This window comes from Musa acuminata, chromosome BXJ1-1 (genome assembly GCF_036884655.1).
Source record: "Musa acuminata AAA Group cultivar baxijiao chromosome BXJ1-1, Cavendish_Baxijiao_AAA, whole genome shotgun sequence".
NCBI classification, from domain to species: domain Eukaryota; kingdom Viridiplantae; phylum Streptophyta; class Magnoliopsida; order Zingiberales; family Musaceae; genus Musa; species Musa acuminata.
The window spans coordinates 15,347,365-15,362,009 of record NC_088327.1 but is presented as its reverse complement, the minus strand read 5'-3'; the positions used below and the strand labels follow the sequence as shown (position 1 = coordinate 15,362,009).

The 14,645-nt window shown below is 39.2% G+C and overlaps 1 protein-coding gene and 2 long non-coding RNA genes across 5 annotated transcripts; all 3 read right to left on the bottom strand.

Moving 5' to 3' along the window:
* Window positions 1–531: 531 nt before the first annotated feature.
* Window positions 532–2,611, bottom strand: LOC135676068 (uncharacterized). Its single transcript, XR_010514126.1, has 2 exons — window positions 2,463–2,611; window positions 532–951 (listed from the first exon to the last, which is right to left on the bottom strand). It is a non-coding gene; the product is annotated as an uncharacterized LOC135676068 (long non-coding RNA).
* Window positions 2,612–3,257: 646 nt separating this feature from the next.
* LOC135676057 (APO protein 4, mitochondrial-like) lies at window positions 3,258–11,984 on the bottom strand. 3 transcript variants are annotated; one of them, XM_065186861.1, is made up of 6 exons: window positions 11,881–11,984; window positions 10,715–10,759; window positions 10,277–10,324; window positions 10,086–10,188; window positions 5,807–6,065; window positions 3,258–4,253 (listed from the first exon to the last, which is right to left on the bottom strand). In XM_065186861.1, the coding sequence occupies exons 5-6, from the start codon at window positions 6,058–6,060 to the stop codon at window positions 3,533–3,535; spliced, it is 975 nt and encodes a 324-aa protein (XP_065042933.1). In that variant the 5' UTR covers window positions 6,061–6,065; window positions 10,086–10,188; window positions 10,277–10,324; window positions 10,715–10,759; window positions 11,881–11,984; the 3' UTR covers window positions 3,258–3,532. The 3 variants fall into 3 exon arrangements, with proteins under 3 accessions (XP_065042933.1, XP_065042923.1, XP_065042917.1); XM_065186851.1 differs by having other exon boundaries at window positions 10,715–10,768; window positions 11,881–11,977; XM_065186845.1 differs by lacking the exon at window positions 10,715–10,759 and having other exon boundaries at window positions 11,881–11,982.
* Window positions 11,985–12,750: 766 nt separating this feature from the next.
* LOC135587246 (uncharacterized) lies at window positions 12,751–14,081 on the bottom strand. The gene is made up of 2 exons (XR_010475803.1): window positions 14,022–14,081; window positions 12,751–13,318 (listed from the first exon to the last, which is right to left on the bottom strand). It is a non-coding gene; the product is annotated as an uncharacterized LOC135587246 (long non-coding RNA).
* Window positions 14,082–14,645: the final 564 nt, after the last annotated feature.

Below are 14,645 nucleotides of genomic sequence, written 5' to 3'. Positions count from 1 at the left end.
TAGATGATGCTTCTTCCAAAAGGAATTTACGTCTTTATGACTGAAGGCGTCGATAGCCAAGTTGTCTAGGATTTGACTCACCAAACACACGCTGGTTGGTAGGGGAAGGTTTTGGATACCGACTTACGAGTCGGCAATAAATTAGAAAAGGCTATCTATCATTCATTGTTAAATGTAAGAAATATAAAACTTGCTATAATCACCCATCAGTTAAAATTTCTGTTCTTGACGTAGAAAGCCCAAAGTAAGATAGAAAGCAGTAGGAGATCAAGTATACCCAGGTTTTGATCGCATGCATTGCCCAAAGAGCTCGGAAGGGCCTGGAACTGTTTCAAATGGATTTCCTTCAAAGCAACAAAAATTGAACATAAAAGTTTCACCTTGTAGAGTATACAAAAACGCTGAAAAATAAAGAGTACCCTATAGAAGTACTTAAAAACGGAACAAGAAATAAAACATTAGTAAATTAATTGATGCTAAATCGGACAGATCCTGGAAACCAACATTACATGCATCTAAAGGCATAAGAGGTTTGGTAGATGTAAACATTTTAATTCTTTTTTTTTAATTCCATTCACCTTTCAAATATAAAGTTGGCAAGGAGTGAGAAAATTTACTCAACCTTAGCACACTAGAATTTTGAAAAAGTTAAAAAGAGTCAACAACCTGAGCGCATTCCTAAATATGCACAACCAAACAGAAATGATATGAAACCAGAAGGACTTCAGAATTCAACCATGGATCAAATGAAAATACAGTTTTGAAGATTTGAAACCAACTAGAGAACCTGGATAACGTCTGTCTGCACGGTCGTTGCATCTGTGTGCCTGAGGCTGTCGTGTATCACCTTCAGGGAAGCCCCAGGGGCTCTCTCTCCTTGGGACAGGTCGAGTGCCTCATCCTTCTCCTCTACAAATAATTTTTAAATGATCTTCGTGCCCCCGGTTTGCACTGCAGCAATGTCAACTTAATCAGAACCACATCTTAAATAAGCAAACTAAGCACCGTCAACAAATACACAAGATCAACAATTTTGATTTGGAGTAGTAGTCTCTTGGATTGCTGAAGGCTACACACAATGACCCTCCTTGGACACCACATTAGTGGAAACCTCAGGCACTGGATTGCCCTTTTGTGAAGAGTAGTAGATGTCATTATTAACTCACCAAAAATGCATCTCAAGCTGAGTAAATGAAACCTATAAACTCCCCTGAGCATTATTGATCCTTTAAAAACTAAGTAGATACAAGACCTGCAATGCTACCTAATCCTTATTATCCTTTTTCTATTTCTCTTACTTCTTTTATTATTCTGTAAAAGTTGTTTCAGTTCCTCCCAACTATCTTCTTTACTTGCACAAACTATCTTATATTTAGAACTAGAATAACCTAGCAATAGAATCAAATTGCAATGAGATCACCTAAAAAACTGAGAAATGGAAACAAAAATAAATGCAATAAAACTAAAAAGATAGGAAAAAGAAAATATGGTGATTGAACCTATATGTGGTCCATCAGTGTTCATATTGGGCATATCACTCAATATGTGTATCTTACCGAGCATAAAGCCCAGATTAAGCTAATGAAACAAGGTGGGTTAAATGGTAAACGTACCGGCCGGTACCCGCATTATTTCTCAAATTTTTTGATAGCAATGGCAATCACCGTCTCTTGTTTCTTTTTCTTTTTCTTACTCTGTTTCTTTCTCTCATCCATGCTCGCCCTCCACCTGCAACTCTTCCTCCTTTGGACCAACTCATCCCAGTCTAGAAATCTGATATCTTGGCCAACCGACTACAATATCAGATTTCTAGATGAATGATTAGGAAAACAATTGGTAGATTTAGCTGGCCCAATGACATGACAAACTAGGTCTTTCATCTCAGTTGATAATTTTTATGTAGAAAGGCAGACATAACAAGTTCCACGTTATTCCAAGAACTGATTAACAAGTGCTTACATGTTCATCGGAAGTAGTTAAACGCTTACCGAAGAACATTGGTGACTCAAACAATTAATGCTCCCTATATCATTCGCTTCAATATTGTTTTTATTTTATTTTATAGAACTGTGACAAACATCTTGTGACTTTCTCAACCAGCTTACCTCTGCAATCAATTTGTTCCGAGATAGATTGACGACCAGGCAGATAAAATTAGCATCACCACTAGTAATTGCATTCATTGTAACTTGTAAACGCCAGAACTCACCGCAAAGATCATGACAGAAATCACTGTACCTGACGCAGATCTCCCTTATGGTTGGAAACCCAATTCGATTTGCCGAACCGGAAAAACCATTTTAAAGAATGGAACAATAACCAATCATCAAAAATTGATTCACACAGAAAAACCCTTCCTCAGAAGAATCATCCACAGTCGGCTTCGATCTAGCCATTAAGAAACACTCTCTATGTATTTCTCCATGGATCTTTGCAAATTCAATCATAAATATGTTACTTACATCAAGAGACAACAGAAGCATAGTCTATTGAGGGGGTTCACAAACATGATGAATAGCACGAACGGGAAAATGGATCAAGGCAAAGGACTTCGCACGAACTGACAATCTAAGAAACCGAAAAAGCTTAAGAGAGAGAGAGAGAGAGATTCACAAACCCTAGTGCGTACTTGTGACTTCCAGCTGTGACAGGGCGATGGTCCGAGTCTCGAGGAAGAGTCGCGACGAGGGTGTCTCCGACGCACCACCCATTTCTGCAACCAAACTGGCTCGCGAAACCGGCCATTTCGGAGGATTCAGGTACTTGTTTCAACAGAGAACGGTCCGGACCGGGTATGGCAACCGGTCCATGGTTGTTAGTTAAGGCCGTTCAACAGGTAATCGAGTTGATCATCAAGGTCAACTCTAGATGAAGGCGTAGCAACGCTGGTGATTGAATCTGTTGCGGAGATGATCGTCGATCTTAGATATGGAGAAAAATCTTACAAAAACTTGATGAACTAACTATATGATTATTATTATTATTATTATTATTATTATTATTATTATTATTATTATTATTATTATTATTATTATTATTATTATTATTATTATTTTGCTTGGCTTAGTTATCTTAGCTCGTAAACGATTAGCATGTTTTGCACGAACCTTCAAATCCCCTTGTATTTGGATGAATTCTCCTCAGTACTACTGACACGCATCACAACAAAGTGATACTTTAGCTGCCCGCTGGTAAGAGTCTTGCAGCATAATCTAATCTTTTCACTCCAAATCTCCACAACAACATGGAGTATCAAATGAGAAACCTTTATCAGTTGATTACTTTCAAGTCTCTTGCACAGCGAGAAATAGGTATCGGATCTCCTTCCGATCAAACTTCCTGATCAACTTTGGCATTTGAACTGCTTTCAATGTCAAATCCGATGAATTGCAGTGAGATGCTATCCCTCAGGAGGACGTCAGAAATCATTAATATGTGAAGTTTCATATCACTTGTTCTTGAGAAAAAAATGAAGGTGCCATTTAGAGTGTCATATCTGAATCGAAGCACGTATGAGTGACCATCATAAAACTCAAGTGGCCGTGAGCCCATGGACCTTCATCATACAGAAGTACTTCATCGGCACTCTGGCACCAGCTTGCATGCAGAGCTCGACGACAGCTGGTGCATGCCCATAAAAACCCCGCCCGCTATCCACAAGCACAGGTGGATCGTGAGGCCGCCGATGCCACACCATCTTTGGTGGTACCAAGTCATCCACCTCCGCTTTCTTCCACATGTGGGATCCCTTCCATCTTTCAAATTTAAAAACCCCACAGAGTCGCGCCTTGTGCCCTGATGGCCCAACGTGGACTTCTGAACAATACTTGCAGACCTTCACTGGATAGACTAGCAATAGCTTCTGTACTCCCAGCCTGAGCGTCTCCCAGGCATCCAAGGTGACCTGAGCAACTAACTTGATGTCTTCGTCCAACGAAACATCAGCCTTTACTGTGTTTCCTTGGCTACGAGGGGATTCTGGACTGCAATTATACAAAACTTCATCTGAAATTTCAACTCCAGCTTGATAGCATAATTCAACAATAGCTGGAACACGATGGAAGTCAAATCTCTGGTCATGCTTTATGATGCTTTGATGCATATCTTGGAGATGAAAGGACTCAACTGGAGTGAGGATATCATTCAATTTTCCTTCAGTCCAATGGTGTGGCCGGTCCTTAATAATATGCTTAAAGCCATAACAGGTTTTAATCTGATGCCCTGTCTCACCAACAAATACTTCAGGACAAAACCTGGAAGAAAGATCATAACTGGAAAGTTCAAAAATAGCTCCGCTATGAAAGTCTAATATTGTTTTGTAGTACAGATGAAAAACAAAACTTAAAATCAGCCTCACAATCATGTTATGGTGGAATGAATCAGCCAATTCTTTTTCCAATTCACCCAAAATACCAATTAACTGCAAATAAACGTTATTGAAGAGCAACAGTTCAAGTCACTTTATAAAATGGCCAAGATTTCAGCAATCATATGCAGGCCTGGGCATCAGACATGCTGTAAACAGTCGATAAAATTAGTAGGAATATGAGAAAGAAAAGAGAATTCTAGTCTAACCAGAACAAGTATGCAGTCAGCCAATAACAAACTATCTCGGAAACTACAAATATCAACTAAGTTGCTTTTGGTTGGCGTGCAAATAAATCCTGTGCGTGATGCATCTTATCCAGGTTTATTTAACGCACAACAATTACAGGTTCATTCACCTCATAAGACACTGAGGAACATTCCATGGATGGTCTTAGTCTTGCATACAACAGGTTTGGTAAACAGGCTTACGAATGGATTGAACATGCAGAGAACGAGTGTAGTTATTCATAAGCACCAAAAAAAAAGATCTTTCATTTCTTCTAAAAATAAAGAAAAAACTAAAAGAAAGAAAGAAGGATATTTAATAACCAGAACCAGTGGAGAAAGAAGTTTATTCTATTGAAAAATCAGAAATCTCCTACAAAAGCTACAAGCTACAAAAAAAAACCACTCAAGACAAAATTATCTAAATTTAAGATCATGTTGACTAAATGGATGATTGAAAAAATTGCAATTAAGTCATGGAAAAACAAACAAAAGAGAAAAACTAAGAAGAAGGTGAAGTGGGAAGGGAAGACACAAATTCAGGAAGAGGAACAATGAAGGATGAATTATAAAATCATGAGAATGAGTCAGACAAATGAAGATCCAAGGAAAACTACCAATTCATAATCTCATAGCGATTAACAAATCGTACAAAGTACCAATCCCCAATGAACTAAATGAAGTGCAAAGTGACTGTTTTTTATAAAAGAAAAGTTCCTTGTATTGGAATAACATAAGTACATAACTACCTGTGACTAACAAGAAAGAACAGTAAGAGGATAATTCAAGAAATCAATACTGAAAAAACAATATAAATATATAATGCTCCCCGTAAATATAATAAGCAGGTCTGAACAAGTATCAGTGGATACACAAGAAGTTCAGGCGACAGTAAAAGATGTCTTATGTAACAATCCAAGGGACAAAATAATTAACAAACAACATAGCTGACATTAAAAGGCTGAAAGTTTTGGGACATGAAACCCATCTGTCTCCAACTATCAGCATTTATTAGTTCCCTAAAGAAATATATTTGAAAGAAGTTCCTATTCATTCATAATTTCACATGTTCATGGCAGGACTCTTTATTTTGTAAGAATATTTATATGAGCCTTACAGAGAATGAAAACAACCAGCATTTTCAGAAGTGAAAATGGATTAACAAACAAAAAACTTGTAGCTAACAAGAATTGCAAGGAACATAGATGCTTACTTGCATGACTTAACCGGGATAAACTTGAGGAGAGTAGAGATGCCTTCTGCCAACATTTCTCTCGATTTTAGAACATCTTGTGCTATAGGAATCATTCTCATGACAGGATAATCTTTTGCTCTGTTTCTTATTCTTTTCAAAATCATTGGCCGAAGCTTATTCCAATCAACTTTTGAACCATACTGCCTCAAATGCATGAGGGAGCAATATAAGTCTCCCTGGAGATAATGCTGAACTGGCCTCCAGAAAGCCATCAGACCTAAACCACAAATTTGAGCATTCAAATATATTAAATTCTACATGTTGATGCTTAAAAGACATACAGACTAAAGCTATGTATGTGTTTCTACAATATAAAATTAAAATAGCTAATTGGATAGTGGATGGGCATGCTTAGGTTTAAACCATCCAGTGAACTGGATGAAAACATAACTTTAGGTTTGATAAATAAGATTGGTAGGGATTTGAAATAATTGTGGCTCGATTATAGTATTTTTGAATAGTATATCAGTATCTTGCCTTAGTAATCAAAAACATTGTAAGCACATTCAAAAGCATTGTAATTGGTTTCACTAGATCAGTTGGCTAGAGAAAAGGTCCAGACCACCCGGGTTTCAATGAGAAAAACTATGCTTTGTGCATGCATATTGAGAACAAGGGGGTCGATCAAGAAAAACCAAACACCTGAGGCTTTTTTCTGGGAAATCACCAAGATTTATAGTTATATTGATCCCGAGTTTTATTTCAAAACAAAAGCACAATAATCCAAAGAACATATTATAGCAAAGAAGCCTTGAGCTACATATCTATATGCTCACAAACGATAATGATGCATTTTCAATAATTCAACAAAACACAAAAGAACAACAAAACAAAGCAAACCACTACAATTTTTAAAATTAAGTTAAAAAATTCTAAAAATACAATAAAAGATAACCGACCCTTAAGAGGGTTGTCTTTTTATTCTTTTTTCCAAGAACGAAAACAGGGTAATCAAATATGGGAATGAGGAACCATTTTTATTGATGCCCAGGGAGAATTCCACTATGTATCTGTGAAGATGCCACAATTTTTCTATCAGTGAGGAGTGACCATGTGTATAATTTGACATGGCAACAGGTGATACGTTATTAGATAGAAGTTTATAGAGAGTTGACAAGGCCAATTTGGCATTAGTTGATGCTGCCGACAATAATGACCATTAATTTGAAATTGCAGCGTTATGAGAATCAAGCAAGTCCTAGTGGCTGGGATTTCAATTTGGTTGAATTTAAGCTTTTTTGGATCAATTTTGTCAACCACCTTATTCTCGTCTCCTCCTGCCAACTGCCATTGCCTCATTCATTGGGCACTGTCAACAAGTGACACCATGCTCCTCATTCCATTTCTCAACCTATGTTATCGGTCCATTGCCAACATGTCACCGACAAATTTGTATAAAGGGTGTTTGACGTAATGTTTGTATATGTCCGTGTCTTTCGGTTTTGTTCATGCCTTGCACAACATATAGAGAGCTTGCAATAGGCTTGACAACCCCATTTTGGTTTGCTTGGCCATCTTAGTCCTATAAATGTTGGTTATGTGAAATCATCACGCAAAGGCAAAACTACCCAAAAACAGGCCACCCAGGCAACCATTTTAGGGGTTTTCTAACTCCACAAAGTGGTGCAAAGTGTCAACCAGCACAACACCAAAGAGCTACACGGGTGGCACATGGCTGGATGAACCTTTGGGGTAGTGTCTAGGACTGGTTCGGTGCCTTGTTCTGCAGCAATGTTATGTGGATACTTGTAGGGACTTTTGATCGCGACGGACCACCTTGGACCCTTTGTCACACGACTGTTCAAAGCTTATGAAGTCTATGTTTGTATTTTGCATTGCCTATCAAGTGTTTGCTAAAATGTCTGCTTGCAAGATCTTAGGTTAAACAATTCCTCTAACTTGTCTTCTCTTTTGTAGCTCCTTAAGGGACCATAAGAGGTTTTGTGGAGGTTGACCCTTTACAGATGAAAACGTAAAGGTACCACACGACTTAGACAAAACTAAGTAAGTTCGTGACAAACAAGAGAGCCTTGTGTAATATCTTCCCGTCTGCTCTTCTACCCTAAACTCAACACCACACCCTAATTGCCTCAACAACACACCCTAACTGCCTCAACAACCTTATCACCATCGAGGCCATACCAATGCTCGTGCACTGCTATGTCCTAATGTCATTGGCGAATGGATCTAGTATCACTATCCCCTTATCTGTACACAATGGTTTAAATAGGTGCTCGGGTGAAGCAACATAAGGTGAGGCCCGAGCACCTCAGGCGAACGCTCGGTTTAAATGAAGCAACCAAACTAAATTTTTAAGTCTGGTTCGACTGAACAGTAGCTAGTTGGTGATTGCCTCCGCCGCCGACAGCCTAGCCTTGGTGCGTAGTTCCTTCTGTCGCCACTACTTCCGTGTGCAGCTCCTTCCACCATCGAGGGAGAGGACCATAGCTTCCTCTGCCACCGACAGACACCTCTGAAGCTTCCTCCACCCACGACATCGCCATCCGCAGCTTCCACCGGTGTCGATGCTATCATCTGCAGCTTCCTCTGTTGTTGTTGTTGTCATCCGAAACTTCCTCCCCCACTGCCGTCGTCCACAGCTTCAACACCATCATAATCGTGACTCTTTTCCCTAGTTTCCACAGTCAGTGACTCTTTTCGCTCCTTCTAACTACTGTTAACAATAGATAATCTACTATTAATAGTAATTAATATTATATTTTATATAATCATATTTATCAATTATATTATATTTTTTATATTTTAATATTTTAGAGGATCTTGCTTCGCTCGAATGAGCAAAGAACGCCTAACGCCTTAAGCATTTTGGGATCTTGATGTCTTTTGGCACCTAGCACTTTTTAAATCATTGTCTGTACAATCAACGATGTTGTCTAAGCTCAATATTCGTTACCATGATTACAATATCTTAGTTTAGGAAGAAAGACATTCAACTCAATTGATTGAGGGAGTGCCATGAGTAACATACTAAATACATTGCGTGGAACCATATCCTATTCAATATTTAATAAATTTTACTCAATTATTATCAAATAATTACTTATAGTTCAACAGTCACAATCTATTATATGTGGAGCCAAGAAACCTAGGCTTTTAAAGAAGTGGTCATATCTATAAAAACTGGCTTCACAAGAATCACAACTATGACATATTGTGCTGTTATCAGACAAGTGTTTCATGAGATATTGCACAGAAATAGCTTAATTTAAGATTGAAAAGATAAATTCTCAATGCAAATTTATAATCTGGCATGAAATCCATAGGTTTTGGATGCTTGTTGCTTGCAGCCATCCTTTCATCAGCTTAAGATTGAAGCATGAAATTAAATACGAATTATGATATTATCACCCATAGATCGTGGAATAGATCAATGTGTGTTTCTTGGATTTCCAGATCAACCAATTGCTGACACTATCAACAGTTGCTAATTCACACTACAACTTCCCACAAAAGAAAGAAACAAAGAAGACCAGAGAAGAATCATCTTAGAAACATGAGACCTGGACAATAGCATTAGATGAGGGTGATCTAAAGAATCAGACCAAGACAATGGAAAGATAAGAAAACATAGGGTTCCCAAAAGCCAATCTCCTCATAATAGAGCAAGGTTCAAGAAAGACAAGAATTAAGTCAATAATTCACTAAATACATTGATATGGAAAAGAAACCAAAAAAAATACTAAGAAGATCATATCATCCATGCCAGGGTAGACAATCTAGACAAAAGGAAAACATAAAAAGTGACAGTAGAGAGGTTAGTACCTTGCAGCATCTGGAAAGGCAGGTGTTGAAGGGAGTGGCAGAAGCAGCGTTCAACAAGGTAACCATGGGGGAGAGGGAAGATCGAACTCGTAGGGTTTAGAGGAAAGATCGTGATATGGGATGGAGATGGGACATGGAAGAAGGTGTTCTGGAGTTTCACAATGTGTAGCATAGACGCACAACTAATTAAATGGTAAAGCTTAGACCAAAACCAAACAAAGGACCAAAAGACCAAAAAATTTACTAGCATAGGAAGTCCTTTACCATACAGAACAAAGCTCTGAAGTATGAAATAGAATAAGTTCATGATATCTGAAAACAACAATATGGTAACTTACCCAAAATTCAAGCGACCTCTTCAAAGGGCTCACTAAAATGTTTAAAATTTAATAAAATTCTTAACCTTTTCCTAACTGGGGAATTCTATTAAATAGAGTGAATCTGGAACATATACCTTCTGGTGTTGCTTTCTGTACATTGCAGTCCAAGTAAGCTTAGCAGGTTTCAGACCATCGTGGAAGTAATTGATTGCATTTTGAGTTTGCAAAACAGAAGACCTAAACAGATCCATGAATTAGTTGAAACAGAACATAAAAATATTTGAATCATGTATATGGATCCACAATAAGATCTGAACAAGTTCACCTGTGAGTCAGATCGAACAAATGTAATATCCTTTCCTGGATATATAACCTGACACCAGTAAAACAGCAGAGTTTAGTCCTGAAAGACAAGCACATAACATGACCATCTAGATAACAGAGGCAATATCGAAATACAGAAACTACTGCAGGAAAGCCATAAGGTTCCAGTGATAACAGTTTAACATGAAATAAGAATTTTCACTAGTAAATGCAGGGAAAGATACAAATTTTAATCCAATAAAAATCAAATATCGGAAATTCCCATAAAACTATAGCACATTACTTCCCAAATTTATAAGACATGAAAAGAGGAAAACTAAAACATGAAAGGTGATGGTGACAAATGGTAGAGAACATATATAGAGTAATTGTTAATGCAAAATATAAAAAAATTGCTACTAAGGCATGGATGACGCATAAGTCGGATGCTGAGACATACTTCAAAACCATCTTCTTGAATTTCCAATATCGTCAATACTTTCTCCTGGGGTTCCTAATAAGTAGTCCGTATCAGAAATGGACATAACAATTACAACAGAGAAACTATCAGGAGAAAGCACATAAGAACTGGACTAAAAGCCAACAAAGTTTTGCACATTTAGATGCAACAGAAAACAAATACCCTGCAAAAAGTAACAAACTGCATGCACCATCAACTAAGATTGAAGAACTGCTTCTTGCAAAGAGAAAAGCCCACTTCAATTTTGGCCATTAAGGTTAGGCAATAGGGCACTTACACTGATCAGATCTACGGTGATTTAACAGTATATCCTGCAATCCTAATATCTAACACAAAATGCCAGGCATCAGAAGGGGGCAGCTAAAAAGGACAGTCCATAGAGCACAAGTAATAAGAAGTCAACCAACAACTAAATCAATCCAATCCCTGGTCGATAGATTCAAAAGATAAAAACCAATTTTTGGCCGCCTCCTAATACCAACATCCTAAACGCAAGTCTTAGCAACCTCCTAATACAAGATACCTCCAGCTAAACTAGACCAGCTACAAGCAATCAATGAGAGAATTAATAAGAGCACATGAAAGTAAGAAGTGTAATCAAAGGCAAGAGATGCTAAAAGGTGCCAAGGTGTCAAAACACCCAAGGTTGTAGGTGCTCACCCGGTCAAAGTGAAGTGCTCATGAATATTAAAAATTTTAAAATATATATCGTAATTGATAAAAATAATCACTGAAACAAAAAATGACATATCAAATACATTCATTTAAAGTACCAAATTATTTTGTCCAAATCTATATTAATAAAACAATTAACATAGAAGTACGAGAAGGATGGAGAGGGGGTTGTTGGGTATGGCGAGGGGGGGTTGCTGTCAGTTGGGAGGGGAGGAAGGATGAAGGATCCGAACAGAAGGAGAAGGAGGAGGAGGGGAGGTGCGGCTGCTGCGCTGCCGGGAGGAAGCCGCCGGCGCAGGAAGGAGAAGGGAAGACGCCAGCGAAGGGACGAGGAGGAGGCTGTCGGCGCAGGGAGGAAGGGGGGAAGATGGCTGTGACGAGCCAAAGAAGAGGGAACGCTGGCGGCTGCGGCGGAGTGAGCAACGGCGAAGGAAGAGGAGGAGTATGAGGATGAGAGAGAGATAATATACCAACGACGAGCCCGCTGGAGGAAGACGCCGCCGCCGCCCGCCGATGGAGAGGAAGAGAGGAACTGCCGTCGATTAGGTTTCCTGGGATCTCGTGGCGGGCGAGCGCACCGCGGTTGGGTTGGGTGTGAATATTAGTTGATCTGGTTCGATCGAACCAGATCCGGTGACCTGGCTCGCTCCGACCCGATTTGAATCAGGCGGACGCGTGGGCCGAGGCACGCCCCTCACCGGCGCCCAAGTGAAGGCTCTCGCTTGGCCCACGCTCGGACATGCGCCTTGACACTCTAAACCCTCCATAAAACCCAAGGAAATAGGTCACTGGATCTCCATGATAAACCAGTTCAACACCAAAAATATTCAAATATAAATTACGAATAGAAAAGTTCGTGAGAAATTATCAACTTTCGAACTCAAATTATCAACTTTCGATGAGTTCGTAAGATTTTATGTTTCAAGGATGAGCCCAAAAAATACCTCTGAGAGTAAGGATGATGCTAGAGACTTGTAAGTTATTGGTTCCCATACTCTTTAATCAATATAAGATAAATATCTTTACTAACGACCCTTCTTCTAACGTTATTCTTATTAGTTAATATTTTATTATTATTGATACGAACATGAAGGCTCATAAAATCAGCTTTCATATTTACGACAATGATGATAAAATATTAACTTATAAATAAATATTAAAATAAATTATGTTTGATTATTTCAAAAAGGAAAATCATGCATCATCAATGTGCATTATTATAATGTCTATTCATCAGACGCACGTCAAAAAACTTTACATGTTTATTTTGCATTCTCATAGATATATGTCACCTTCCATGTGCCAAAATGTCTGCAACAGAGCTTTAGAAACCAAACCAGTAAGACTAATACTCTCCGACGAGTTCATTATCATGGAGATACATCAGGTTCCCAAAAAGGGTACAATCACTAATTTGTTTTTATTTTTAGCAGCAAACATCATGAATAAAATTGTGATTGGCATGATGGTCATTATCTGCTCTGCTTAAATGGTGATGAAGAACTAAGGAAGAGGGGCACCAAGACTTTTTGGGCTTGCCTTCCACAAGCCGGACTTCATCCTCCAGCAGCAATGTGGTCAGAAGAATTTTAATTTCCCCTTATGCAAGGATTTAGCCTGGCAGAGTGCCTTGTCGGCTCCTGACATCCCTGAACAGGAATCTGTAGCACCCAAGGTAATCGCAAAGTACAGATAGATGGTGCACAGGAATGCCAACAAAGCTAGCATCGTCAAGAGGAACCTGTGCCGCTCAAGAATTGTAGACCAAGAACCTAACTCACTGTGATCTGATACGTGCTTCTTGGTTGCAGATGACAGAAAAACCGAGTTCTGAGACCTCCTGTGAGGCGATGACAATGCATCAAGAACCATCTCTGTTTAGATTTGTCTCAAGTACTCACTGAAGCCCTGAATAAAAAGAAAAAGATGGCTGTCACTCACACTCCAACTAGTATTTATCTTCTGAACAATTCAAGAACAAGGAACTTTTATAGGGTAAGAAAATGTCCTTTGTAACTTTGTATTAATTTCTAGGAATATTATATGTAGGTTTTGACAACAATAACTTGTCTTAATTTCTAGGAATATAGTGTTGCCACTACTTTCAAGATGCCTGGCACTATGTAAGACGACTAGGGCATAACAATCCCTATGATGCATGCATCTATCTACTGCAAACTCTCTCACAAACAAGGAGGCCTTTTCCCTCAGCATGACGATACTAGACTGTCAAATCATTGCAGAAAACCAAAAAGCTCGGATGCAATCGCGGAGAAACGATCAAAATGAGTCCTTTTTCCTTCCGAAGAGAGAGGAATTGCATACATCAATAGGACATGCAATCGCTGCAAATGTTCACATACTTGTAGTGCACTAATTAAAGATCAACCAAATAAGATTGAAGAAGCAACGAATCCGTAGCCATGGTAACCAAAAAAGAAAAGAAAAGAGCAGTGGCGCATGTCATAGATCTGACGCCCGGAAGATAGTGATCCGGCGAATCCAGAACGATAACCAATCGGTAACAACAAGCAAAAGAGAGAAACCATCCATCAAAAAGCGTCGGGAAGCGAAGAAATCTGGCATTTCGAGGGTGGGAAACTGCACGTACCCCGCGACGGAGGGAAGAGGAGGGAGAGATCCGAGTCCGGACCCTCGGAGCAGCTCCCGAATCAGCGTCGGTCGCGGGGCAAATGAAGATGCTGCGTTGTCGAGAGAGAGAGAGATGGAGGGCCACTAATTTGGTTTGGCTTGATGCGGGGGAGTCACATGAACTTGGAGAAAGAGAAGGGTGAAGAATTGTGGTCTATTCTTTGCTTGGACCAACGTGAAGGCATTTATTCGAGTTCGTTAACAGATAAATAACCGTTGGTTGCGTTTGGGCAATTAAAGATTGGGAGTTGGGTCCGGTCGATTTCCGCACACGAGATTGACCCCATGAAATTTGACTTCAAAGTCGATTTGCTACCAGAAGTTAGGTAAGGATCTGTTTTGCGTATGAATTTGTCATCGAAAGGTTGGTCTAACTCCAGCATCAACGCGGGGTCCCACCACTTGCACATGAGGATGGGTCCCCCTGTGTTGACTGGATGACAGTTGACATGATGAGAAGGTTCACAAGGGTCAACCAGTAAAAGCTTCTCAGTCTCAGTCAACCTGATTTAGAGGTCTGATGAGGACAAGCACATAGTGGACCCATTGCAAGTGGGTTAGGCATAGTTATCAGAACTACCGT

What these genes read in the sequence shown, in the direction of transcription:
- LOC135676057 (XM_065186861.1), bottom strand. Translation starts at nt 6,060, where the DNA reads ATGGCTTTCTGGAGGCCAGTTCAGCATTATCTCCAGGGAGACTTATAT. An exon ending in ATCCCGGTTAAGTCATGCAA is followed by an intron (nt 4,254 to 5,806) that starts GTAAGCATCTAT and finishes TCTTTCTTCCAG; the next exon opens with GTTTTGTCCTGAAGTATTTG.